Raw genomic sequence first — 27828 nt, 5'->3', positions numbered from 1 at the left:
CCGACCCCACTTTCATTACAGATTAAGCACTGCACAGAGGGTCGGTGTAAAGCAACCCAAGACCCCCTGGGGAGTCTGTCAGGGCTGCTCTAAGTTCCCTCTGCAGCCCTGGAAGATCTGGCCTCAGAGCTGGAGCTGTGGAATGGGTTGGAGAGGTTGGATTCCTTCCGTTGCCTGTCCAGACAACTCCCGGATGGTACCTGCTTCGCTGGCGCCAACCACTGTCATGCAGTCAATGCTCATCAACTCGTTTTCAGCGTTCAGTTCGATCATCTTCCCTGCCCGACTGCAGTTATCCGTAACCCGCAGGGCTGCGATGGCTGGGGGCGGAAGGACAAGTTCTTCACTGCACGGCTTTGAAAACTACCCTCCATTTAGCACAGAGCCTGATTCTCCTCCCACTCCCGTGGCGGCAGGGAGCAAGGCTGCGGTAAAACCAGCAGAGCCGAGAGAAGAATTAGGAGCCCGGATTGTCTTTATGTCCTTTGTGCCTTGCACCTAACACAATGGGGCCCTGCTCCATCATGACTGCGGCTCATAGGCACTACCACAATCCTGCTACTAGCCGAGATCAGAGCCCCATAGTGCTGGGCACCATAGGCAAATGCAGCAAGAGACCGCTCCTGCCCCAAACTGCAGAAAGGGGTCGTGTCCCCATTTACATGGAAAACATAAGCGCCAAGCGAGCAAGCAGGCAGGAATGGCACTCAACGCTCTTATGCTTTAGCCCAGCACCCTAGCCCCGAGGCCACCCTTCATCGCCGAGAGCAGCTAGGGTGGCAATCAGAGCTGTGCGGAGGTTTTTCCTTTTTCTTACTCATCGTCTCGGCTGTGATAGTCTGCGGCTCGTTCTCGGAACCGTTCCAAGCAGCTTCCAAGGCGGCCAGTTCTGCACGCTGCACAAAGGCAGTGGCTGCCCACGCGACCTCCTCCTTGCTCCCAGTAGACTGCTGGGCAGTGGCATGGAAAAGCGAATCGAGAGAAGTGAAGACTTCCTGGGGTTTAAAAAGAAGATGCCCAGGGTAAATCAGGGGCTGTCAAACAGTGGTCCACCGGTTAACGGAGAGATGGTCCCATGGATCCACCACTTTTCCTCCCCATTCACCATCATGGAACATCCCAGGACAGCTACAACTGCTTACATGGATGGGTGATTTTCGGCAGGCTTTTAGGGTTCCCTCCTCCTCCACGTGCTTCTTATAGTCTGGCCCTCCACTCCACATGGTTCCCATACTCCCCAGTTACTGGATCCCAACAAGATACTGCCTCGTTCCCTTTGCCCCAAGATATTCATCACCCACTCTTGGCTGGCAGCTGAAATTCCACTCGCTGTTGGCTCCAGTCTACTCTTCTAGAGTAGAGGCAACTAAACCTTGTTTTCAGCTGCTTTTAAAGACTCCCCCCAAGGTTCATCTTTGGAAGGAAGTATCTGGAGACCGGTTGCAGCAGCTGGGGACGGAAGAGGAGGGACTTTGCCTTGGAGGGCATGGACTGGCAAATACAGGTACACAGCCTCTGACCTTCGGAGGTACTGACTGGTTTCCATTGCCACATGCAGATTCCAGGGTCTTTGAGGTCTGATTCAGGATGGTGCAAAATCTATTGCTTTTTTGGTTTCCCTGTAGGGGAATCATGGAAAAAGGAGTTAATGTTATAACATACCTATCCATGTCCATCCAACTGTTGTGGCCCTCTTAACCCACTGTATCTTTCAATCCGTCCGCTATATCTAGCTCTGGCTATTTCTCTATCCACCCATCTTCTCCATCTCCACCCTTCTCTAGGTACCAGCTCTAGTCCTTCCATCCTCCCTGTTCATCCATAATACCCAACACAGAAGCAGCACGCACGCTCTCTGAATGCACTACACAAACTCTACACACACACCCCTCAAATCCATTCTCTCCCTTTTTCCCTCCTGCCCTGCACCCGAAGATGACCCAATTGGGAATCACTCGACACATACGTGCTGCATCATGTTGCCGCACTGGCTTTTGAAATCATCTCCTTGCAGAATCCTGGGCTGGCAGCGGAAGAGATTTTCTAGGGAAGGAAGGAGGGAGCCAACATTGCAGCCTCTCTTATAAAGATCATATCTCTTTGTGAGGGGATCAAAACATCATTATACTTCTGGGCAGAGAAATGAGCCCCAGCAAAGTCCAGTCGACAGCAGAGCTGATGCTAAAGCTAAAGGGATTGGTTTAAGGAGCCCAAAGGTCATGGTGTGAGTGTTCTGGCAAGGGCAAGATTTCCTGCTGAGACACTCATCCACGCCTAGGGAGACATGCAGAACTGACGGAACCAAACCTGGCCAGATGCTGGGTGGGGACTCAGAAGCGCTGGAATCTTGGCTCCCATTCCAGGCCCTGGAGAGGAGTGTCCACTAGTGGGCACAGACTCATCTGCATAATCGTTCATGCACAAGCTTGCCTCCTTCAGCCTTATCCCCCCCACACACAACTTGTCCCTGTCCCACTGCAGTTTCTTCCCATCCCTGGCTCTTGTCCCACTCCCAATCAGAACACCTCACATGTCTCATTCCAGTCCCAGTCTCCTTTCCCAGCCAGTCCCAGTTCCCCTGCATCCTGGCTCCTCATTCCATTTGTCTCCCTCCTCCCCTCTTAGTTTCTAGCCGTGCCCACTGCCAGCCCCCCAACATTCCCCAGTCCCACTGAGTCCCAGTCCCAATGTCCCTCCCCAGATACTTAGTCCAATCTCACTGTTGTTCCCCCAGACAAGCCCCTTGACCCAGTCTCTTTATCCGGGCCAGTCCCATTTTCCCCCTGCACCCTGTTGCCTGGACAGATCCATCTCCCCACCCTACTTCCACACACTGGTTTCCAGGCCCAGTTCCATCCCACCACTCGCACCTGCTTGGCTACCCTCTATTGTTAGCATGCGAGCTCGATGGAAGTGTAGACGTACCCTTAATCACTGCAGCATGCTCACCAGTCAGTAGAGTGCACTGCTCCATAACTTTTCTGGCAAGTGCAAGAGCTGGTCCCAATGTCATTACAGCAACCTACATTACAGTCGCCCCATTACAGAGTTCCCACTCACTTACCAGTGCTCTGGAGCTGATACTCACCGACACATTTCACTGTTGGATCAGTGAAGTTTTGCTCCCCAGAACTAGATGCAAACCCGCGATTGCAGGTGCAGTGGTAGCCTCCAGGAATGTTTTCACAGGTTGCAGAAGCAGGACAAGTAGACAAATTCTGACACCTGTCAACTGTGAAAGGAAGAAGGAACCATGTCATTGAAAGAGAGCAATCGATAACACTTTGCACCTTTTCTTTGACTTCTTCAATGTGGTTCACTTTCATTCATTAACCTTGTTAACAATGCAGCGAGGGAGAAAATGTGGACCTAACAGAGCAGGTGGACGAGGTGGGAGGACCAAGGCAGCTGGCCTCTCTTCTCGAGACATCAGGGAAAGGATCACGAAAAGGCCTCCATCCCTCTCCTGTGAAGCCAGGGAAACAGGAGGACACATGAAGGGTAGCTGTGACACCCTGTAGCCCATATTCACCACTTTATATGGCTATGATCTATTTTGTACAAACTATGCCCTATGAGGTAGCATTTTGAAACTCATAATGTGATGAATATGATTATTTTCTGAAATGTGTGTAACAAACACTGCATGTGAACTTAGGAGATTGTGCTGTATGATTATTACTGAAATGTGTTGTAATTCCTCAGTAGCCCTCATAAGCCAGTTCCTCAGAGACAGGAACACACTGGCATGCCAGCAACAGGCTACAGAGTCATCCCCTGGTTAATGGGAGATTCACCAACTGGGGAGTTCTGAACAGGAAATGTACAAATCAGCTGAAAGACAGTTTGGCGCTCACATACTGCCTCCCCACAGGACCCAGCAAGGGTATTTCCAGCACACAAGAATTGGGGTATAAGACGTACCCACCTCTCCTGTCTACCTTATCTCCCTCTGCTTATTACATCAGTGAATCTTTGAAAAACACTGAACTGAGGGGAGTGGTCCCAGAATGAAAGGAAATCCAGCCTGTGAACTGAGAACTGCCTGCAGCGTCTGGTGCGGTGAGAAGGATGTTGGCTTCAAATCTTATTAAGCTTGGTAATGTTTTGGAATTAGCTTGAGGTTTTCTCTTTTTATTTCTTTTGTAACCAATTCTGACTTTTGTACCTTTCATCTCTTATTAATAAACGTGTTTTATTGTTTTAACTAAACCAGTGTGTTTGGGAAACCTCTACTTGAGATAACAAAGGCTGGGGCAGAAACATTACCCGTTGTTGGAATGTCGGACTATCTATCCTCTTATAATGTCAAGGCTCTACTGAGCAGTATCAGATGCACATTTCGGGGGAGCCCAGGCTGGGAGTGGGGATATGTGGGTGTCGCGCTGTATCTGTCCATGGATGGCTGGGACAGCATTCATATAAACATCTGGGAGTGATTTTGCAGACTAGTATCTGTGCATGAGCAGGCCAGGACTGGCTGGTCTGGCAGTAAAGGAGCATAAAAGGAACCCCAGGTTGGGGGGTTAAGGGGACACAGCAGTTCAGGTTGCACCCTGGGGAATTTCACAGTAAGATTGAAGGTTGGGAGTTGGGGGTAGGGAGGTTCTGATCCTGTGGACAGGCTACAGGGAGTTTTAGTCCAGAAAGAGACTAATCCCCTGCTAGGGTCGCCATTTTGTCTTATAAGCCATGTCCACCACCAGCAGCAGCAAGAAATAATTTTGAAGGGTTCTGGTTACGTTGCTGTCAGTAAAGATCTTGATTCCAGAGCTCAATGCATGGTCATCGTTGCAAGCATAAAGTAACTCCAAAGGTCATGGTGTGAGTGGCCTGGCAAGGGCAAGATTTCCTGCTGAGACACTCATCCACGCCTAGGGAGTCATGCAGAACTGACGGAACCATGCCTGGCCAAGCGCTGGGTGGGGGCTCAGAAGAGCTGGAATCTTGGCTCCCATTCCAGGCTCTGGAGGGGAGTGTCCACTAGTGGGCACAGACTCGTCTGCGTGCTCATACCCAAGCTTGACTCCTTCAGACTTATCCCCACACAATCACAACTTGTCCCTGTCCCAGTGCAATTTCTTCCCATCCCTGGCTCTTGTCCCCTTCCCAATCGGAATGCATCAGGTGTCTCATTCCAGTAACAGTCTCCTTTCCCAGCCAGTCCCAGTTCCCCTGCATCCTGGCTCCTCATTCCATTTGTCTCTCTCCTCACCTCTTAGTTTCCAGCTTTGCCCACTGCCAGCCCCCCAACATTCCCCAGTCCCACTGAGTCCCAGTCCCAGTGTTCCTCCCCAGATACTTAGTCCAATCTCACTGTTGTTCCCCCAGACCAGCCCCTTGACCCAGTCTCTTTATCCGGGCTAGTCCCATTTTCCCCCTGCACCCTGTTGCCTGGACAGATCCATCTTCCCACCCTACTTCCACACACTGGTTTCCAGGCCCAGTTCCATCCCACCACTCGCACCTGCTTGGCTACCCTCTATTGTTAGCATGCTAGCTCGATGGAAGTGTAGACGTACCCTTAATCACTGCAGCATGCTCACCTGTCAGTAGAGTGCACTGCTCCATAACTTTTCTGGCAAGTGCAAGAGCTGGTCCCAATGTCATTACAGCAACCTACATTACAGTCAACCCATTACAGAGTTCCCACTCACTTGCCAGTGCTCTGGAGCTGATACTCACCGACACATTTCACTGTTGGATCAGTGAAGTGTTGCTCCCCAGAACTAGATGCAAACCCATGATTGCAGGTGCAGTGGTAGCCTCCGGGAATGTTTTCACAGGTTGCAGAAGCAGGACAAGTAGACAAATTCTGACACCTGTCAACTGTGAAAGGAAGAAGGAACCATGTCATTGAAAGAGAGCAATCGATAACACTTTGCACCTTTGCTTTGACTTCTTCAATGTGGTTCACTTTCATTCGTTAACCTTGTTAACAATGCAGCGAGGGAGAAAATGTGGACCTAACAGAGCAGGTGGACGAGGTGGGAGGACCAAGGCAGCTGGCCTCTCTTCTCGAGACATCAGGGAAAGGATCACGAAAAGGCCTCCATCCCTCTCCTGTGAATCCAGGGAAACAGGAGGACTTGGGAAGGGTACCTGTGACACCCTGTAGCCCATATTCACCACTTCTATATGGCTATGATCTATTTTGTACAAACTATGCCCTATGAGATAGCATTTTGAAACTCATAATGTGATGAATATGATTATTTTCTGAAATGTGTGTAAGAAACACTGCATGTGAACTTATGAGATTGTGCTGTATGATTATTACTGAAATATGTTGTAATTCCTCGGTAGTCCTCATAAGCCAGTTCCTCAGAGACAGGAAGAGACTGGCATGCCAGCAACAGGCTACAGAGTCATCCCCTGGTTAATGGGAGATTCACCAACTGGGGAGTTCTCAACAGGAAATGTACAAATCAGCTGAAAGACAGTTTGGCGCTCACATACTGCCTCCCCACAGCACCCAGCAAGGGCATTTCCAGCACCCAAGGATTGGGGTATAAGACGGGGGACAAACATGCCTGTACCCACCTCTCCTGTCTACCTTATCTCCCTCTGCTTATTACATCAGTGAATCTTTGAAAAACACTGAACTGAGGGGAGTGGTCCCAGAATGGAAGGAAATCCAGCCTGTGAACTGAGAACTGCCTGCAGCGTCTGGTGTGGTGAGAAGGATGTTGGCTTCAAATCTTATTAAGCTTGGTAATGTTTTGGAATTAGCTTGAGGTTTTCTCTTTTTATTTCTTTTGTAACCAATTCTGACTTTTGTACCTTTCATCTCTCATTAATAAACGTGTTTTATTGTTTTAACTAAACCAGTGTGTTTGGGAAACCTCGACTTGAGATAACAAAGGCTGGGGCATAAACATTACCCGTTGTTGGAATGTCGGACTATCTATCCTCTTATAATGTCCAGGGTCTACTGAGCAGTATCAGATGCACATTTTGGGGGAGCCCAGGCTGGGAGTGGGGATATGTGGGTGTCGCGCTGTATCTATTCATGGATGGCTGGGACAGCATTCATATAAACATCTGGGAGTGATTTTGCAGACTAGTATCTGTGCATGAGCAGGCCAGGACTGGCTGGTCTGGCAGAAAAGGAGCATAAAAGGAACCCCAGTTTAGGAGGTTAAGGGGACACAGAAGTTCAGGTTGCATCCTGGGGAATTTCACAGTAAGATTGAAGGATGGGAGTTGGGGGTAGGGAGGTTCTGATCCTGTGGACAGGCTACAGTGAGTTTTAGTCCAGAAAGAGATTAATCCCCTGCTAGGGTCACCATTTTGTCTTATAAGCCATGTCCACCACCAGCAGCAGCAAGAAATAATTTTGAAGGGTTCTGGTTACGTTGCTGTCAGTAAAGATCTTGACTCCAGAGCTCAATGCATGGCCATCGTTGCAAGAATAAAGTAACTCCAAAGGTCATGGTGTGAGTGGCCTGGCAAGGGCAAGATTTCCTGCTGAGACACTCGTCCACGCCTAGGGAGTCATGCAGAACTGACGGAACCAAACCTGGCCAGATGCTGGGTGGGGACTCAGAAGAGCTGGAATCTTGGCTCCCATTCCAGGCTCTGGAGGGGAGTGTCCACTAGTGGGCACAGACTCGTCTGTGTGCTCATACCCAAACTTGACTCCTTCACCCTTATCCCCACACACTCACAACTTGTCCCTGTCCCAGAGCAGTTTTTTCCAATCCCTGGCTCTTGTCCCACCCCCAATCAGAATGCCTCACGTGTCTCATTCCAGTCCCAGTCTCCTTTCCCAGCCAGTCCCAGTCTACCCCTGCACCAAATCCTCCCCTCCCAGTCCTGGTCTCCTTACCCAGCCAGTCCCAGTTCCCCTGCATCCCTGTTCCTCATTCAATTTGTCTCTCTCCTCCCCTCTTAGTTTCCAGCTGTGCCCACTCCCAGCCCCCCAACATTCCCCAGTCCCACTGAGTCCCAGTCCCAATGTCCCTCCAAGGTACTTAGTCCAATCTCACTGTTGTTCCCCCAGACCAGCTCCTTGACCCAGTCTCTTTATCTGGCCAGTCCCATCTTCCCCCTGTTGCCTGGAGAGATCTGTCTCCCCACCCTACTTCCACAAACACATTTCCAGGCCAAGTTCCATCCTACCACTGCCACCTGCTTGACTACCCTCTATCGTTAGCATGCTACCTCGATGGAAGTGTAGACGTACCCTTAATCACTGCAGCATGCTCACCAGTCAGTAGAGTACACTGCTCCATAACTTTTCTGGCAAGTGCAAGAGCTGGTCCAATGGCATTAGAGCAACCTACATTACACTCAACACATTACAGAATTCCGCTCCGGAGCCGATACTCACCGATGCATTTCACTGTTGGATCAGTGAAGTGTTCCTCCCCAGAACTAGATGCAAACCCGTGATTGCAAGTGCAGCGGTAGGACCCAGAAACATTTTCACAGGTTGCAAAAGCAGGACAAGTAGACGAATTCTGACACCTGTCAACTGTGAAAGGAAGAAGGAACCATGTCATTGAAAGAGAGCAATCAATAACACTTTGCACATTTTCTTTCACTTCTTCAATGTGGTTCACTTTCATTCGTTAACCTTGTTAACAATGCAGCGAGGGAGAAAATGTGGACCTAACAGAGCAGGTGGACGAGGTGGGAGGACCAAGGCAGCTGGCCTATCTTCTTGAGACATCAGGGAAAGAATCAAGAAAAGGCCTCCATCCCTCTCCTGTGAAGCCAGGGAAACAGGAGGACATATTCACCACTTCTATATGGCTATGATCTATTTTGTACAAAATATGCCCTATGAGGTAGCATTTTGAAACTCATAATGTGATGAATATTATTATCTTCTGAAATGTGTGTAACAAACACTGCATGTGAAATTATGAAATTTTGCTGTAGGATTATTACTGAAATATGTTGTAATTCCTCGGTACTCCTCATAAGCCAGTTCCTCAGAGACAGGAACACACTGGCATGCCAGCAACAGGCTACAGAGTCATCCCCTGGTTAATGGGAGATTCACCAACTGGGGAGTTCTCAACAGGAAATGTACAAATCAGCTGAAAGACAGTTTGGCGCTCACATACTGCCCCCCCACAGGACCCAGCAAGGGGATTTCCAGCACCCAAGAATTGGGGTATAAGACGGGGGACAAACATGCCTGTACCCACCTCTCCTGTCTACCTTATCTCCCTCTGCTTATTACATCAGTGAATCTTTGAAAAACACTGAACTAAGGGGAGTGGTCCCAGAATGAAAGGAAATCCTGCCTGTGAACTGAGAACTGCCTGCAGCGTCTGGTGTGGTGAGAAGGATGTTGGCTTCAAATCTTATTAAGCTTGGTAATGTTTTGGAATTAGCTTCAGGTTTTATCTTTTTATTTCTTTTGTAACCAATTCTGACTTTTGTACCTTTCATCTCTCATTTATAAACGTGTTTTATTGTTTTATCTAAACCAGTGTGTTTGGGAAACCTCTACTTGAGATAACAAAGGCTGGGGCAGAAACATTACCCGTTGTGGAATGTCGGACTATCTATGATCTTATAATGCAAGGAGTTATTGACCAGTGTAAGAAGCACATTTCTGGGGAGCCAAGGCTGCGAGCGGGGATATGTGGATGTCGCGGTGTGTCTATCCATGGATGGCTGGGACAGCATTCACGTAAACATCTAAAGCATATAAACGAGCGTAAAAGGAAAACCAAGTTAGGAGGTTAAGGGGACACAGCAGATCAGGTTGCACCCTGGGGAATTTCACAGTAAGACTGAAGGATGGGAGTTGGAGGTAGGGAGGTATGCCCTGTGAGGTATCATTGGGAAACTCATAATCTGATGAATATTATTATCTTCTGAAATGTGTGTAACAAACACTGCATGTTAAATCATGAGATTTTGCTGTAGGATTATTACTGAACTATGTCGTAATTCCTCGTTAGCCCTCATAAGCCAGTTCCTCAGAGACAAGAACACACTGGCATGTCAGCAACATGCTAAAGAGTCATCCCCTGGTTAACCAGAGACTCACCAACTGAGAAGTTCTCAACAGGAAATGTACAAATCAGGTGAAAGACAATTTGGTGCTCACATACTGCCTGCCCACAGCACCCAGAAAGTGTATTTCTATTAGAAAATGATTGGGTTGTAAGAAGGGGGACAAAAATGCCTGTACCCACTCTCCTGTCTATCTTATCTCTCTTTTTATAACATCAATAAATCCTTGAAAAACATTAAACTAAGAGGAGTCGTTGAATGAATGAAAGAAATCCAGCCGGTGAACTGAGAACTGCCTGCAGCGTCTGGTGTGGTGAGAAGGATGTTGCCTTCAAATCTTATTTAGCTCGCTAATGTTTAGGAATTAACTTGAAGTTTTATCTTTTTATTTCTTTTGTAACCAATTCTACCTTTTCTGCCTTACCACTAAAAATCTCTCACTCTCTGATTAATAAACGTGTTTTATTGTTTTATCTAAACCAGTGCTCTGGAGCTGATACTCACCGACACATTTCACTGTTGGATCAGTGAAGTGTTGCTCCTCAGAAGTAGCTGCAAACCCGCGTTTGCATGTGCAGTGGTAGCCCCCAGAAACATTTTCACAGGTTGCAAAAGCAGGACAAGTAGACGAATTCTGACACCTGTCAACTGTGAAAGGAAGAAAGAACCATGTCATTGAAAGAGAGCAGCGGATAACCCTTTGCACCTTTTGATTGACTTCTTCAATGTGGTTCACTTTCATTCATTAACCTTGTTAACAATACAGCGAGTGAGAAAGTGTGGACCTAATAGGTGGCTGAGGTGGGAGGACCATGGCAGCTGGCCTCTCTTCTCGAAATATCAGGGAAAGGATCAAGAAAAGCCCTCCATCGCTCTCCCCTGAAGCCAGGAAAACAGGAGGATGTGGGAAGGGTAGCTGTGACACCCTGTAGCCATATTCACCACTTCTATATGGCTATGATCTATTTTGTACAAACTATGCCCTGTGAGGTAGCATTTTGAAACTCATAATGTGAGGAATATTATTATCCTGTTGAAATGCGTGTAACAAACACTGCATGTGAAATTATGAGATTGTGCTGTATGATTATTACTGAAATATGTTATAATTCCTCGGTACGCCTCATAAGCCAGTTCCTCAGAGACAGGAACACACTGGCATGCCAGCAACAGGCTACAGAGTCATCCCCTGGTTAATGGGAGATTCACCAACTGGGGAGTTCTCAACAGGAAATGTACAAATCAGCTGAAAGACAGTTTGGCGCTCACATACTGCCCCCCCACAGGACCCAGCAAGGGCATTTCCAGCACCCAAGGATTGGGGTATAAGACGGGGGACAAACATGCCTGTACCCACCTCTCCTGTCTACCTTATCTCCCTCTGCTTATTACATCAATGAATCCTTGGAAAACACTGAACTAAGGGGAGTGGTCCCAGAATGAAAGGAAATCCTGCCTGTGAACTGAGAACTGCCTGCAGCGTCTGGTGCGGTGAGAAGGATGTTGGCTTCAAATCTTATTAAACTTGGTAATGTTTAGGAATTAGCTTGAGATTTTATCTTTTTCTTTCTTTTGTAACCAATTCTACCTTTTGTGCCTTACCACTAAAAATCTCTCACTCTCTGATTAATAAACGTGTTTTATTGTTTTATCTAAACCACTGCTCTGGAGCTGATACTCACCGACACATTTCACTGTTGGATCAGTGAAGTTTTGCTCCCCAGAACTAGCTGCAAACCCATGATTGCAGGTGCAGCGGTAGCTCCCAGAAACATTTTCACAGGTTGCAAAAGCAGGACAAGTAGATGCATTCTGACACCTGTCAACTGTGAAAGGAAGAAAGAACTATGTCATTGAAAGAGAGCAGCGGATAATCCTTTGCACCTTTTGATTGACTTCTTCAATGTGGTTCACTTTCATTCATTAACTTTGTTAACAATGCAGTGAGTGAGAAAGTGTGGACCTAACAGGTGGCTGAGGTGGGAGGACCAAGGCAGCTGGCCTCTCTTCTCGAAATATCAGGCAAAGGATCAAGAAAAGGCCTCCATCCCTCTCCCCTGAAGCCAGGGAAACAGGAGGACGTGGGAAGCGTAGCTGTGACACCCTGTAGCCCATATTCACCACTTTTATATGCCTATGATCTATTTTGCACAAAGTATGCCCTGTGAGGTATCATTTGGAAACTCATAATCTGCTGACTATTATTATCTTCTGAAATGTGTTTAACAAACACTGAATGTGAAATTATGAGATTGTGCTGTATGATTATTACTGAGATATGTTGTAACTATTGTGTAGTAATCATAAGCCAGTTCCTCAGAGACAAGAACACACTGGCATGCCAGCAACATGCTAAAGAGTCATCCCCTGGTTAACCAGAGACTCACCAACTGAGAAGTTCTCAACAAGAAATGTACAAATCAGCTGAAAGACAGTTTGGTGCTCACATACTGCCTCCCCACAGGACCCAGCAAGGTTATTTCCAGCACCCAAGGATTGGAGTGTAAGAAGGGGGGCAAAAATACCTGTACCCACCTCTCCGGTCTACCTTATCTTTCTCTGCTTTTAACATCAATGAATCCTTAAAAAACAGTGAATTAAGGGGAGTGGTCCCAGAATGAAAGGAAATCCAGCCTATAAACTGAGAACTGCCTGCAGCGTCTGGTGTGGTGAGAAGGATGTTGGCTTCAAATCTTATTAAGCTTGGTAATATTTTGGAATTAGCTTGAGGTTTTCTCTTTTTATTTCTTTAGTAACCAATTCTGACTTTTGTACCTTTCATCTCTCATTAATAAACGTGTTTTATTGTTTTATCTAAACCAGTGTGTTTGGGAAACCTCTACTTGAGATAACAAAGGCTGGGGCAGAAACATTACCCGTTGTTGGAATGTCGGACTATCTATCCTCTTATAATGTCAAGGCTCTACTGAGCAGTATCAGATGCACATTTCGGGGGAGTCCAGGCTGGGAGTGGGGATATGTGGGTGTCGCGCTGTATCTATCCATGCATGGCTGGGACAGCATTCATATAAACATCTGGGAGTGATTTTGCAGACTAGTATCTGTGCATGAGCAGGCCAGGACTGGCTGGTCTGACAGAAAAGGAGCATAAAAGGAACCCCAGATTGGGGGGTTAAGGGGACACAGCAGTTCAGGTTGCACCCTGGGGAATTTGACAGTAAGATTGAAGGTTGGGAGTTGGGGGTAGGGAGGTTCTGATCCTGTGGACAGGCTACAGTGAGTTTTAGTCCAGAAACAGACTAATCCCCCGCTAGGGTCACCATTTTGTCTTAAAATCCATGTCCACCACCAGCAGCAGCAAGAAATAATTTGAAGGGTTCTAGTTACGTTGCTGTCAGTAAAGATCTTGACTCCAGAGCTCAATGCATGGCCATCGTTGCAAGCATAAAGTAACTCCAAAGGTCATGGTGTGAGTGGCCTGGCAAGGGCAAGATTTCCTGCTGAGACACTCATCCACGCCTAGGGAGTCATGCAGAACTGACGGAACCAAACCTGGCCAGATGCTGGGTGGGGACTCAGAAGCGCTGGAATCTTGGCTCCCATTCCAGGCTCTGGAGAAGAGTGTCCACTAGTGGGCAAAGACTCGTCTGTGTGCTCATACTCAAGCTTGACTCCTTCAGACTTATCCCCACACACTCACAACTTGTCCCTGTCCCAGAGCAGTTTCTTCCCATCCCTGGCTCTTGTCCCACTCCCAATCAGAACGCCTCACGTGTCTCATTCCAGTCCCAGTCTCCTTTCCCAGCCAGTCCCAGTCCCCAGCATCTCGGCTCCTCATTCCATTTGTCTCTCTCCTCACCTCTTAGTTTCCAGCTGTGCCCACTGGCAGCCCCCCAACATTCCCCAGTCCCACTCAGTCCCAGTCCCAGTGTCCCTCCCCAGATACTTAGTCCAATCTCACTGCTGTTCCCCCAGAGCAGCTCCTTGACCCAGTCTCTTTATCTGGCCAGTCCCATCTTCTCCCTGCACCCTGTTGCCTGGACAGATCCATCTCCCCACCCTACTTCCACACACTGGTTTCCAGGCCCAGTTCCATCCTACCACTCGCACCTGCTTGGCTACCCTCTATTGTTAGCATGCTAGCTCGATGGAAGTGTAGACATACCCTTAATCACTGCAGCATGCTCACCTGTCAGTAGAGTGCACTACTCCATAACTTTTCTGGCAAGTGCAAGAGCTGGTCCCAATGGCATTACAGCAACCTCCATTACAGTCGACCCATTACAGAGCTCCCACTCACTTACCAGTGCTCTGGAGCTGATACTCACCGACACATTTCACTGTTGGATCAGTGAAGTGTTCCTCCCCAGAACTAGATGCAAACCCGCGATTGCAGGTGCAGTGGTAGCCTCCGGGGACGTTTTTACAGGTTGCAGAAGCAGGACAAGTAGACAGATTCCGACACCTGTCAACTGTGAAAGGAAGAAGGAACCATGACATTGAAAGAGAGCAGAGGATAACCCTTTGCACCTTTTGTTTGACTTCCTCAGTACGGTTTAGCTTAATTCATTAACCTTGACCATGGTCATACCCTTGACTCTTCTGCATGCTCATACCCAAACTTGGCTCCTTCAGCCTTATTCCCCCCACACAGAACTTGTCTCTGTCCCAGCGCAGTTTCTTCCCATCCCTAGCTCTTGTCCCCTTCCCAATCAGAACGCCTCAGGTGTCTCATTCCAGTCCTGGTCTCCTTTCCCAGCCAGTTCCAGTCACCCACTGCACCAAATCCTCCCCTCCCAGTCTCCTTTCCCAGCCAGTCCCAGTTCCCCTGCATCCCAGCTCCTCATTCCATTTGTCTCTCTCTTCCCCTCTTAATTTCCCATTGTGCCCACTGCCTCCCTGCCCCCCAACATTCCCCAATCCCACTGAGTCCCAGTCCCAGTGTCCCTCCCAGATAGTCCAATCTCTCTGTTGTTCCCCCAGACCTGCTCCTTAACCCAGTCTCTTTATCCGGCCGGTCCTATCTTCCCCCTGCAACCTGTTGCCTGGACAGATCCGTCTCCCTGCCCTACTTTCACACATTAGTTTCCAGGCCCAGTTCCATCCTACCTCTTGCACCTCTATTGTTAGCATGCTGGCTCGATAGAAGTGTAGACGTACCCTTAATCACTGCAGCATGCTCACCGGTCAGTAGAGTGCACTGATCCATAATTTTCCTGGCAAGTGCAAGAACTGATCCCAATGGCATTACAGCAACCTCCATGACTCTCGCCCATTACAGAGTTCCCACTCACTTAGCTGGTCTCCAGAGCTAATACTCACGGATGCACTTCACTGTTGGATCAGTGAAGTTTTGCTCCCCAGAAGTAGATGCAAACCCGCGTTTGCAGGTGCAGTGGTAGCCCCCAGGAACATTTTTACATTTTGCAAACGCAGGACAAGTAGTCGAATCCTGACATCTGTCGACTGTGAAAGCAAGAACGAACTATGTCATTGAAAGAGAGCAACGGATAACCATTTGCACCTTCTGTTTGACTTCTTCTATGTGGTTCACTTTCATTTATTAACCTTATTAACAATGCAGCAAGGGAGAAAGCGTGGACCTACCAGAGCAGGTGGCAGAGGTGGGAGGACCAAGGCAGCTGGCCTTTCTTCTCAGGGAAAGGATCAAGAAAAGACCTCCATCCCTCTCCCCTGAAGCCAGGGAAACAGGAGGACGTGGGAAGCGTAGCTGTGACACCCTGTAGCCCATATTCACCACTTTTATATGCCTATGGTCTATTTTGTGCAAAGTATTCCCTCTGAGGTATCATTTGGAAACTCGTAATCTGATGAATATTATCTTCTGAAATGTGTTTAACAAACACTACATGTGAAATTATGAGATTTTTCTGTAGGATTATTATTATTATCCCTGTCCCAGAGCAGTTTCTTCCCATCCCTAGCTCTTGTAGGGAGGTTCTGATCCTGTGGACAGGCTACAGTGAGTTTTAGTCCAGAAACAGACTAATCCCCTGCTAGGGTCACCATTTTGTCTTAAAATCCATGTCCACCACCAGCAGCAGCAAGAAATAATTTTGAAGGTTCTGGTTACGTTCCTGTCCATAAAGATCTTGACTCCAGAGCTCAATGCATGGCCATCGTTACAAGCATAAAGTAACTACAAAGGTCATGGTGTGAGTGGCCTGGCAAGGGCAAGATTTCCTGCTGAGACACTCATCCACGCCTAGGGAGTCATGCAGAACTGACGGAACCAAACCTGGCCAGATGCTGGGTGGGGACTCAGAAGAGCTGGAATCTTGGCTCCCATTCCAGTCCCTGGAGGGGAGTGTCCACTAGTGGGCACAGACTCATCTGTGTGCTCATACCCAAGCTTGACTCCTTCAGCCTTATCCCCACACACTCTTATCTTCCCCCTGTTGCCTGGAGAGATCTGTCTCCCCACCCTACTGCCACACACACATTTCCAGGCCAAGTTCCATCCTACCACTGCCACCTGCTTGACTACCCTCTATTGTTAGCATGCTAGCTCGATGGAAGTGTAGACGTACCCTTAATCATTGCAGCATGCTCACCGGTCAGTAGAGTGCACTGATCCATAACTCTTCTGGCAAATGCAAGAACTGGTCCAATGGCATTAGAGCAACCTACATTACACTCAACACATTACAGAGTTCCCTCTCACTGTGTTGGGCTCCGGAGTCGATACTCACCGATGCATTTCACTGTTGAATCAGTGAAGTGTTCCTCCCCAGAACTAGATGCAAACCCGTGATTGCAGGTGCAGTGGTAGCCCCCAGGAACATTTTCACATTTTGCAAACGCAGGACAAGTACTCGAATCCTGACATCTGTTGACTGTGAAAGCAAGAAGGAACTATGACATTGAAAGAGAGCAACGGATAACCGTTTGCACCTTCTGTTTGACTTCTTCTATGTGGTTCACTTTCATTTATTAACCTTATTAACAATGCAGCAAGGGAGAAAGTGTGGACCTACCAGAGCAGGTGGCAGAGGTGGGAGGACCAAGGCAGCTGGCCTCTCTTCTCAAGACATCAGGGAAAGGATCAAGAAAAGGCCTCCATCCCTGTCCCCTGAAGCCAGGGAAACAGGAGGACGTGGGAAGCGTAGCTGTGACACCCTGTAGCCCATATGCACCACTTTTATATGCCTATGGTCTATTTTGTGCAAAGTATGCCCTGTGAGGTATCATTTGGAAACTCGTAATCTGATGAATATTATTATCTTCTGAAATGTGTTTAACAAACACTATATGTGAAATTATGAGATTTTCCTGTAGGATTATTACTGAAATATTTTGTAATTCCTGTGTAGTATTCATAAGCCAGTTCCTCAGAGACAAGAACACACTGGCAAGCCAGCCACATGTTAAACAATCATCCCCTGGTTAACCAGAGATTCACCAACTGAGAAGTTCTCAACAGGAAATGTACAAATCAGCTGAAAGACAGTTTGGCGCTCACATACTGCCTGCCCACAGGACCCAGCAAGGGTATTTCCAGCACACAAGGATTGGCATGTAAAGATGGGACAATAATGCCTGTAATCCCCTCCCTTGTCTACCTTATCTCTCTCTGCTTATAACATCAATGAGTCCTTGAAAAACACTGAACTAAGGGGAGTGGTCCCAGAATGAAAGGAAATCCAGCCTGTGAACTGAGATCCACCTGCAGCATCTGGTGTGGTGTGAAGCATGTTGGCTTCAAATCTTATTTAGCTTGGTAATGTTTTGGAATTAGCTTGAGGTTTTCTCTTTTTATTTCTTTTGTAACCAATTTCTGACTTTTGAGCCTTACTATTTAAAATCTCTTTCTCTCTCTCTCTCATTAATAAACATGTTTTATTGTTTTATTTAAACCATTTAATTTCATTGAAGTATTTGGGAGATAACTTGTTGAGATAACAAAGGCTGGTGCATAAATATTACCCTTTGTTGGACAGTCGAACTCTCTATGGGCTTATACTGTCCAAGGGTCTACTGAGCAGTATAAGATACACATTTCTGGGGATCCAAGTGTGACGGCGCCCCCGCATAAGGCTTTATGGAAATATGCTTATGAATATATATGACATAACTGGAATATGTTCTGTGCTACATATGCCATGTAACATATCTATGTAAAGGTTATGATCTACTGAATCGATTAATCGTATTTGTATGCAGGTATCATTTTTATATTTGAAGTTATGAATATTGGCCATGTCCTGGCTTGATTTCTAAATAACCTTAGTAGAGCATTTGGTCAGTTCCTGGTGAAAGAAATTTGTAAAGTTAAGTGCCCTATGAAGAAGCACTTAAGGAACAATGCATCTTGGAATGCTCCAATCCACATAAGAAGTCTTCCTGGAGACATTCAATATACCATGTGGGCAATGGCTTCGGCCTGTAAACACCGTGAGTCAGGCATGGACATGTGACTTGCCCAGGTGATTCCAGAACTCCATCTTGGAGCTGGACTTTGCATAGGAAAGAGAAGGGGGTCGCCACCCACAAAAGAAAGTCTATTTAAGCCCATGGGAGACCCCTCCATTTTGTCTTCAGCTGGCTAAAGAGAGCCTCTCCACTCCAAGGATACCTGAAAGGAACTGGAACAAACGACAGTAACTACAGGGGGTGTGAGTGATTGCTGGACTGAGACTAGCAGGAGACTTGTCTGTAAAAGGAAGCTTACTGGAACTGGTGAGATCTTATATGTATTCAGTTTCTTACTGTATTAGACATAGTACTTCTGCTACCTTGCATGTTTTATTTTATTTTACTTGGTAATTCACTTTGTTCTGTCAGTTACTACTTGGAACCACTGAAATCCTACTTTCTGTATTTAATAAAATTACTTTTTACTTATTAATTAACCCAGAGTATGTATTAATACCTGGGGGGCGGGGCAAACAGCTATCCATATCTCTCTATCAGTGATATAGAGGGTGAAAAAATTATGAATTTACTCTGTATAAGCTTTATACAGGGTAACATGGATTTATTTGGGTTTGGACCCTATTGGGAGTTGGGCATCTAAGTGTTCAAGACAAGAACCCTTCTGTAAGCTGCTTTCAGTTAAGTCTGCAGCTTTGGGGTAAGTAATTCAGACCCTGGGTCTGTGTTGGAGCAGACTGGCATGTCTGGCTCAGCGAGACGGGGTGCTGGGGTTCCGAGTTGACAGGGAAAGCAGGGGCAGAGGTAGTCTTGGCACATGAGGTGGCAGCTCCCGGGGGGGTTCTGTGATCTAACCCGTCACACCAAGCTGGAAGGACACTCCAGGGTTCGGATCTGGAGTATTTTATCCATGTTTCTAGGCATCAACTTACCATTGCTGGTGAAACATTGAGTCCCCTTGAAGCAGACGAGCCAGCAAAAGCCTGAAAAAGAAGAAACAGGGGCTGCTCTTACTGCACTGGGTTTTAGCGCTGTTACCCTGTAGGAGGCTGTGTGGCCTAGTGGATAGAGCAGCAGGCTGGGAGATCAGGGTGTTAATCCTGGCTCAATCACTGACCTGCCAGTTGACCTTGGACAAGACCTTACCCCCTCAGTTTCCCCTGGGTCCTTCTTTTCTATTTAAACTGTAAGGTGAGCATTGTGTCCATACAGCGCCTAGCACAGAAAGGCCCTGATACCGGTGGAGACCTCCAAGCACATCTGGAATGTAGTCTATAGATAATAAAAGCAATTTGGGGGGATTTTCAGAGGGCCAAACTCTCCGCTTTGGGAGGATGGGGACCTGTAAAACAATAGGGTTGGAAGGATTCAATTTTTATTGTTAGATGTTGGTAATCATCAATTTTGCCATACACAGGGAAACCCATGAAAAAATATTTCCATCAATAGCAATTGAAATTGACCGATAGGAAAAATGAGAAAATTGCTGCTTCAGAACCTATCACGGTTTGATTTAAAGATATTTACGTTATATATTGTGACTTGATATTGACAATTTGTATTTTAACAATTACAAGGTCTACTGTCATTAAACGAATATTGGCTGACTTCCCCCATGGCCTGACCCCCTCCATAGTTTCCCACAACCAAGAAAATTTTAATTGGAAAAAAAAATCAAGTCATGCTTAGCCTGCAAACCAGTGTGGCTCTATTGACGTTAGCAGAGCTAGAGCGACTGATGAGCTGGCCTCAGTCGTTAAACCGAAAAGGAGTTTTGTCTGTGTGAGGACACTCAAGGTTTGTCTTGTTCCCACACCAACACTGTAAGAGAGTGACTCACTTCTCCTATCACCCAATGTCCCCACTGCACATTTATCAGATCAGCTCAGAACACAGTTTGAAAGCCACTTCCTTGTAACCTGCTGCCGCAGTCCTGCTGTGAATCAACTGACCCTCTGCTACCTTCATTGACAGCTGAGCCTCAGAAACGTGCTTTGGATGCCACCATCAGAAACCGAACTCCTCAGCAAAAACCCCTCTGGAGCTGGGAACGCAGGAGGAAATCTCAGAAGTTTATTTCTGTTCCCTGCACTGCAGCAGCCCCGGAGAATGGCTACATGATACTTCCTCTCCACACTCAGCTGGAACTAAGAACTGCCGAGGCACATGGTGATGATTTAAAAACAAAGGGACCAAACCTTTCGGGATCAAAAATATTTTCAGCTTATGTTACCCCCAACGGATTCAGCAGTTTACAATAGAACAACAGGAATGCCAGGCACAGGAGAAGCAGAGGTGCTCACAACCCTTGGCAGTGGGCTTTTCCCAACTCTCACCGCTTTGGGTTTGCCCTCCAGCACTTTGCAGCCCATTCCATGAGGTACTTTCCCTTGTGGATGCGAGATGGCTGGGCGTTAGAGGAAGGAGGATCTGGAACAGTTTCCCAATAGGACTAGTGGTGGGAAATAACCCGACTAGTCTGAAGATGGAATTCGCCCCATTCATATAATTCTGGTCTATGATGGGACCATGCACAACAGCAGGTGCCTGGATTCAGTGACCCAGACGGTCCCATGTCCTAAGGAAGTTTTACTGACTAAATCCTCCAATTGTTATATGGCTTCTCTGTGTTGCATCATGAGTGAGGACAGCGATTCTCAAACTTGCCAGACCACTGCAGCCCTTTCAGGCGTCTGATTTGTGGTGCGTACCCCCAAGTTCACCTCGCTTAAAAACGACTTGCTAACAAAATCAGACATAAAAATACAAAAGTGTCGTAGCAGTGCACGCTGTTACTGACAAATCGCTGACTTTCTCATTGTAATGATATCATTATAAAATAAATCAACTGGAATATAAATACTGTACTTACATTAGGGGATAGTACCTAGAGCAGTATAAACAAGTCATTGTCCATAGGAAATTTTAGTTTGTACTGACTTCGTTAGTGCTTTTTATCTCGCCAGCTGTAAAACTAGGCAAATATCGAAATGAGTTGATGTACCCCCTGGGAAACCTGTGTGTATCCACAGGGACAAGACTCTCCAAGCACGCACACAGCTCAGCCTGTTTGTGTTCCTCTCATCCTGTCCTCCCGCCCCACCACTTCTCTTTACCCTCCTTCTCTGTAGCTAAGGCCCCGATCCTGCGATGATCACCATATGAGGAGATCCATAGGCCTGTTAAAGTCAAACGGACTCCATAGGGGGCTCCTTGCAGAATCGGGGCCAAAAAGAGCATAATCCCTTCGGGGCGGGAATTGTCTTTTGCTATTAGCTTTACAGCACCTAGTACAATGGGGCTCTGATCTGCCAGGAGCAACTGTAATCAGTAACGTATTGATTCACAAGCCATAACGAAGAATTCATAATCAACACGGAACAATAAATAGCAAAGCATTCAGTATGATAGGCAGCACATGGACTCGCTTATTAGACAATAATGACACATAATAAATGTACACCAGGCGTAGCCACCAGCATCTTCACAGATTTAGAGGCCAGAAGAGATCACTGATCATCTAGTCTTACCTCCTGCATAACATGGGCCAGAGAGCTTCCCTGAATTAATTTCTGCTTCAACTCCAACAGCTGTGGCCGAGCTATAACCCCGTTTAGAAAAACATCCAGCGATGGAGAATCCACCACAACCCTTGGCAAGTTGTTCCAATGGTTAAAGACCCTGACTGTTAAAAAAAAAACTGGACATTTGTCTTCAACTTCCAGCCATTGGGTTTTCTTAAGCCTTTGTCAGCTAGATTGAAGAGCCCTCTATTATCAACTTGCTGTTCCCCAGGAAGGTGTTGCTAGACTGTGATCAGGTCACCCCTTAACCTGCTCTTTGATAAGCTACTGGAGTCTCTCACTGTACGGGACATTTTCCAGTCCTCTAACCATTCTCATAGCTCTTCTCTGAACCGTTTCCTTTTATCGACATCCTCCTTGAACTGTGGGCACCAGGACTGAAGACAGGATTCCAGCTGCTGTTGCACCAGGACCAGATACAGAGGTAAAATAATCTCTCTGCTCCTACTCCATATCCCCCTGTTTATACATCAAAGGATCACGTCAGCCCCAGTTGACTATAGGACTGCCCTGGGAGCTTGTGTTCAGCTCATTATCCACCAAGACTTCAAGTCTTCTTCAGAGTCACTGCTTCCCAGGAGAGAGTCCCCCACCTGTAAATACATCCTAGACCTAACATTTGACCATACTGTGGCACAGAGTGTTTGATTTAATCTAGCTCACCTAAGGATCCAGCTCGCTCTGTATCAGTAATCTGTCCTCTTCATTATTTACTGCTCCCCCACTCTGTGCGTCTTCTACAAACCGCTGAACATGAGCTCCCAGTGTGACACTGTGGCCGAAAGAGCTAATGCAATCCAGGGCTGCATGAACAGGGGAATCTCGAGTAGGAGCAGAGAGGTTATTTTACCTGGGTACCTGGCATTGGTGAATTACTCCTAGAATTCTGTGTCCAGTCCCTGTGCCCACAGTTCAAAAAGGGTGGTAATAAATGGGAGAGGGGTCAAAAAGAGCCAGGAGAATTAGAGCATTGGGGCACATGTGTAGGTGAAATATTCAAAGAGCTCGATCTATTTAGCTTAAGGAAGAGAAAGTTAAGGGTGACTTGATTACCGTTTACAAGCATGTACACAAATATTTAATATTGGGCTTTATAATCTAGCAGAGAAAGGTGTAACATAATCCAATGGCTGGAAGTTGAAACTAAACAAATTTAGCCTGGAAAGATACCGTACATTTTGACAGTGAAGGTAATTAACCATTAGAACAATTTACCAAGGGTTATGGTAGATTTCCCATCCCTGACGATTTTAAAATCAAGATTGGATGTTTCAGATTGGATGTGTTTCTAAAAGATCGGCCCTAGGAATTATTTTGGGGGTAGTTCTCTGGTCTATGTAGACAGGAGGTCAGACTAGATGCTCACACTAGTCCTGTCTGGTCTCGGAATTGGTGGTTTATTAACTTTATCAATGATGATTTTTATGTTTTCTTCCAGGTCATTGATAAAACGAGTGTTCATTTCAAGAGGCACAGATCTGGGCTGAATGCCCATCAGCGAAGGGCCCTACACAGATCCCAACACAATTATTACGGCAGCAGCCGGTCATGGACCCTCGCGCTAGGAGCTGTACAAACAAACAAAGAGAGGTTTCCTGCTCCAGGGAGCTTAAGCTAAGGTTCTTTTTTGCCAAGCCCCCATTGGAAGAAAATAACCCAATTCCTTTCAAACTTACCCAGAAGGTGGGAGATGAGCTGCTTCATGGTGGCCACTGCCTTCTGCAACCAGGCAAGAAAACCGCAGCTACTTTATCCTGGTGTGATCTTTCTCAGAAGTTTGCTGAATGACAGTTTTTACTGGGGCTTTTTATCACAGTGCCTTATCTCAGCTGTGTCTCTCTTCGGACGGATAGACCTCCCATGCCCACGATGGCCTCTAAGCATCTAGCTAACATTTGTTATGAGGGTAAACCTACCTCCAGTGGTGCTGGAATTAGGGGTGCTGCCACGCCCCTCAGGTTGAAGCACTAATAACAAACACCAAATACATGGTTTCCACCAGCAGCACCCCCCTCCCACTATCAAAATTGTTCCAACTCCCTTGACTATCTCCCAGCAATCTACAGGAAGGAAAGTAGCAGGGGAAACTGTGCTCCTTGCCTTTCAGGAACTGAAACTGGCTAATAATAATAGTGGGATTTGAAGGCTTTAAATAACCTCATGGATGGTTCCTGGGAACCACATGTGACATTCTACAGCTTGGGGGAGCGTCCTGTAACCCCTATAGTCCTCATTTTTATATAATCGTGATCTGATATAGAAAGCAGGCCTTGTAAGATATGAGGGTAAAGGTTATGATCTGCTGAAAGTCATTTCTCTATCCATATATGTATAGCATTACTGCACATGAAGTTATGAGAATTGTGTTGTATGGTTGTCACTAAAACATGCTGTAAGTTAAAAAAAATCAACCAGATATTCGCTCCCCAGAGTCAACAGCAAGGAAAGTAACCAACACCCAGGCAGGGTGTCAAACAGCCCATCAACAGCCAAAGTTGGTGTTGGTCCTGCATTGAGCAGGGGGTTTGACTAGATGACCTCCTGAGGTCTCTTCCAACCCTGATATTCTATGATTCTATGAACAGCCATTGTCCAGCAAGGGAGCCACAATGCAATGACTCACCTGCATGAGGCCACACCAGGGGAACTGCTCAACCTTGCTTGGAGACTCAGCAATAGGGTTACCATACGTCCGGATTTTCCCGGCCATGTCCAGCTTTTTGGTCCTCAAATCCCCGTCCTGGGGGAATTGCCAAAAAGCCAAACATGTCCGGGAAAATGCCGGCATCCCTGCCCCAGTCCCCTGCTTACCTGAGCGACTCTGGCAGGCTGCGATCCATAGGCGGATTCTCCGCGGCGGCAGCTGCTGCTCCCCCCAGACACCTCAGCTCTGTGTATCTGAAGAGCCGAGCTGCCCGAGCGCTACCGGCTTCACGGTTTGCCGGGCAGCCCCCAGACCTCCAGATCCTGCGCCCCGGCCAGGCGCTTCCCCTCCCAGGCTCTGGCTGCACTGGGGAAGCGCCCGGCCGGGGGCGCAGGGTCTGGAGGTCTGGGGGCTGCCCGGCAAGCCGTGAAGCCAGTAGCGCTCGGGCAGCTGTTTTGCATGGCTCGGAGGGAGGAGGAGGAAGGCGGGGCGCTCAAGGGAGGGGGCGGGGTTGGGGCGGGGTTGGGGCAGGGAAGGGGCGGGGTTGGGGCGGGGACTTTGGGGAAGGGGCGGGGCCAGGGCCCCCTGGAGTGTCCTCTTTTTTAAAACCTTAAATATGGTAACCCTACTCAGCAATGCCCCCTAGACATGTCTGGACTTGTGCTCCCCAAGCACATGGGACGGAGGGTATAAAACGGAACCCAGTGGTCACATGTTGGGCCTTTCTCCCTCACCCACCTATCTGTGTACAATGAACTGCAATATCCAACAGGGTGAGAAAAACTGTTCAATCTAGATGTTGCCCAGTCTAATAGGGTCAAGAGTTCAGACTGTGGGCGTATATTTTGTTTTGGTAACTAACTCTGACCTTTTTGCCTAGCACTTTTGCCTTTCCTGCTGGAGTAGGAAGTTGTTCTGGGGCTCGGGGCTGACTATACACCTTATAGAAAGGGAAACACAGACTCTGTGCCCCATCTCGATTTCATGCCATCCCTTTAGGCCACTCTAGCAGAATAAAGCGGGCAGAAATGGCCACCCTTTGTAAACGTCCCATGGGCAGGGGGCCTCGCTAGCTGGAGTACGGGTCCTGCATCCCCCTGCTCCCGGAGTAGAGGGCAAATCAGGGGCATGACCAGAGTCCTCTGCACTACATCTCTTCCCTGCTCCCCAGGAGGCTATAGGTTGCAGAGTAAGTTAGAATAGCCTTGAGGCTGCTCTAATTTACACCAAGGGCTGGGCAGAGCCCTGAATGACCCCAGAATAGAGGGAACACAACATTTCTTCTAACTTAGCTGCTGCAGGGTCTCTCCCTACGAGGCCTCCTCTGCTATGGAATGACTCTCACTTCTGGATATGTCTGAAGTAGAGGTCATGGGGCCCAACTGGGCCAGCCGGACAGGGCTCTAGCACCTGACTGACAGCGTTCCTGGCACTGCCCTAGGCACTGTGGTCGCAGCACTATGCCTCAGAGGACCTGAGGTAACGCATCACAGCTGATCTCATGCTCTGCTGCTAGGGGACAGCCGTGGAGACCAAGAACCCTGGCGGGGAGAGCAATGGGGAGTTGTCGGGGAGAAGAGAAGAGGCCACATACTATGAATCCCCATCCACCCAGCACTGTGAGGGTTAACACAGCATGCAGCACCAATCTCTCTGCTTTATCCCTGCAGTTGTCTGCTGCCTTATCTCCCTGCCAGAGCTCAGTTCCCCTCCTTGGTTTCTTGCAGCAGCCTCTTGACATCGCCCTGGTGCAGGATGGTGACACTTCTTGTGAAAGAAACTTCCCCTTTGAAGCCACAAGCCGGGGTGCCAAGAGCTGCCCTGCAGGCCCATGGCCCAGAACCAAGAAACACCCGGGGGCCCCTCGTGGGGGCTAAGGGTGTACGTACATTGCAACCAGGAGGTGTGACCGCTGCACTTCTAGACATGTCTGAGCCGACGGTCGAGTCGTACCGGAACGCTCCGGCACTTCCCTGGCATCTTGCGATACTTCCAGTACTTGCATTCCAGCGTGGCTCAAGCGCTGCATCACCCCCTGATCTGAGCTGGCTGGGGCGTCACGGGGCCAGGAATGAAAGTTTGCATGTGAGTGAACAGAAGGAGCCGGGCCAGGCAGTGGGGGGCCAGGCAAGGCTGGGAACAGAGTGAGGGGGGAAGATACCCAGAGGCTGGGATTGGGAAGGGAGGGGGAGCCAAGCTCTGGGGGGTTAAAGCCAGGCATGGGAGTTCAGGGAGTGCTGGGTGGGGGGGAGGAACCGGGCTGGGGATTGCTGGGGGGAGCCGGGATGGGAAGGGAAAGCAGCAGGGGGGGTTTCTTTGTCTGGCTCAGTGAGGAAGCAAGGAACGCACTGGGGCCTCCTGGGGAGCAGACTGGTGGCCCCGGGGGAGAACAGCTGTTCCGAGCATCCCCACACTGCACCTGCCCCCTCCCCTCCTCTGCCCACATGCCATGTCCCACTCCCTGCAATCTCTCTCCTAGTCGCCTCTTCACGCCGCCTCCCTCTTCTCTGAAGTTTAAGCCCAGACCCACAGGATCCCCTTTGGACCGTCACCTTTTCCTCTCCTCCCTTCCCCAGCAGGGATCAGCAGCAGACGTGGGCTGGGAGGAGGGAGAGGCACACACACAACCAGGCTGGGGAGGAGGGAAAGTTAAAGGAAAATAAAAGCAGGTGGCATTTGCTTTTCCTGCCCATTCACAATATTCCAGTGTCAATATGGAGGAAACTAAACCAATGGGAGGAGGGGGACGTACCTGGAGCAGGAAAGCAGCAATCAGGCTGCAGAATGCAAGGGAGGGAGCGACCTCTTAGCTGGGGAGGAAGATGGACTCACACTTGACAAGGCCGGAGTAGCTGGAAACTTTTATTTAGGGGAAAGGGACGTGTTTTTTTTTTCTTGTGGCTCCAAGTATCTCCAGGGCTGTCTCTCAAGCTGGCAGCAGGTTGAACCAGGGAGAGTTCTAAACAGTGCAGAGTTGAGTGGGATTTTAAAGGTCCCTTCAAGAATGCAGCACCTTCTTCCTCCCCTGTGGGAAAGACCTTTGAAAACAGCCTGAAATAATCCAAAACATGAGCCGCTGTTCACATGAGACTTGGCTGCTTATAGCTCCAGCCCCACACTTGAAGCACTGTTGAAACTGCGTGCTGAGTTATCCCCAGTACAATCCCCACTGAGCCCTGTGTGGCAACCGGGTGTATAAATCGGGGCAGAAAAAAGCCCGGTGCCGGACTACAATTCCTTTTCTGATTAAACTGCACCTCCCAA

General features: G+C 48.0%; 1 protein-coding gene and 1 long non-coding RNA gene across 3 annotated transcripts in view; both read right to left on the bottom strand.

Annotated features, from left to right (window-relative positions):
• The window catches only part of LOC101942349 (adhesion G protein-coupled receptor E3-like), a 30172-nt gene extending 15763 nt beyond the window's left edge, over nt 1-14409 (bottom strand). The window contains exons 1-10 of the mRNA XM_065576287.1: nt 14271-14409; nt 11664-11807; nt 10486-10629; nt 8336-8479; nt 5686-5829; nt 3089-3232; nt 1967-2043; nt 1521-1619; nt 818-995; nt 201-320 (exon numbers count right to left, since the gene is read on the bottom strand). Coding sequence (XP_065432359.1) covers nt 201-320; nt 818-995; nt 1521-1619; nt 1967-1978 — 409 coding nt within the window. The 5' untranslated portion in view covers nt 1979-2043; nt 3089-3232; nt 5686-5829; ... (2 more) ...; nt 11664-11807; nt 14271-14409. The remainder of the gene's footprint in view (nt 1-200; nt 321-817; nt 996-1520; nt 1620-1966; nt 2044-3088; nt 3233-5685; nt 5830-8335; nt 8480-10485; nt 10630-11663; nt 11808-14270) is intronic.
• Nucleotides 14410-15264: 855 nt separating this feature from the next.
• On the bottom strand, nt 15265-23952 carry LOC112061008 (uncharacterized). Of its 2 annotated transcripts, none has more exons than XR_002890062.3 (3): nt 23597-23952; nt 19269-19319; nt 15265-15408 (listed from the first exon to the last, which is right to left on the bottom strand). It is a non-coding gene; the product is annotated as an uncharacterized LOC112061008 (long non-coding RNA). The 2 variants fall into 2 exon arrangements; XR_010594480.1 differs by lacking the exon at nt 15265-15408 and adding an exon at nt 16670-16799.
• Nucleotides 23953-27828: the final 3876 nt, after the last annotated feature.

This window comes from Chrysemys picta, chromosome 22 (genome assembly GCF_011386835.1).
Source record: "Chrysemys picta bellii isolate R12L10 chromosome 22, ASM1138683v2, whole genome shotgun sequence".
NCBI lineage: Eukaryota > Metazoa > Chordata > Testudines > Emydidae > Chrysemys > Chrysemys picta.
Note: the sequence above shows the minus strand (reverse complement) of the source record. Positions and strands in the feature narration are given on the sequence as shown.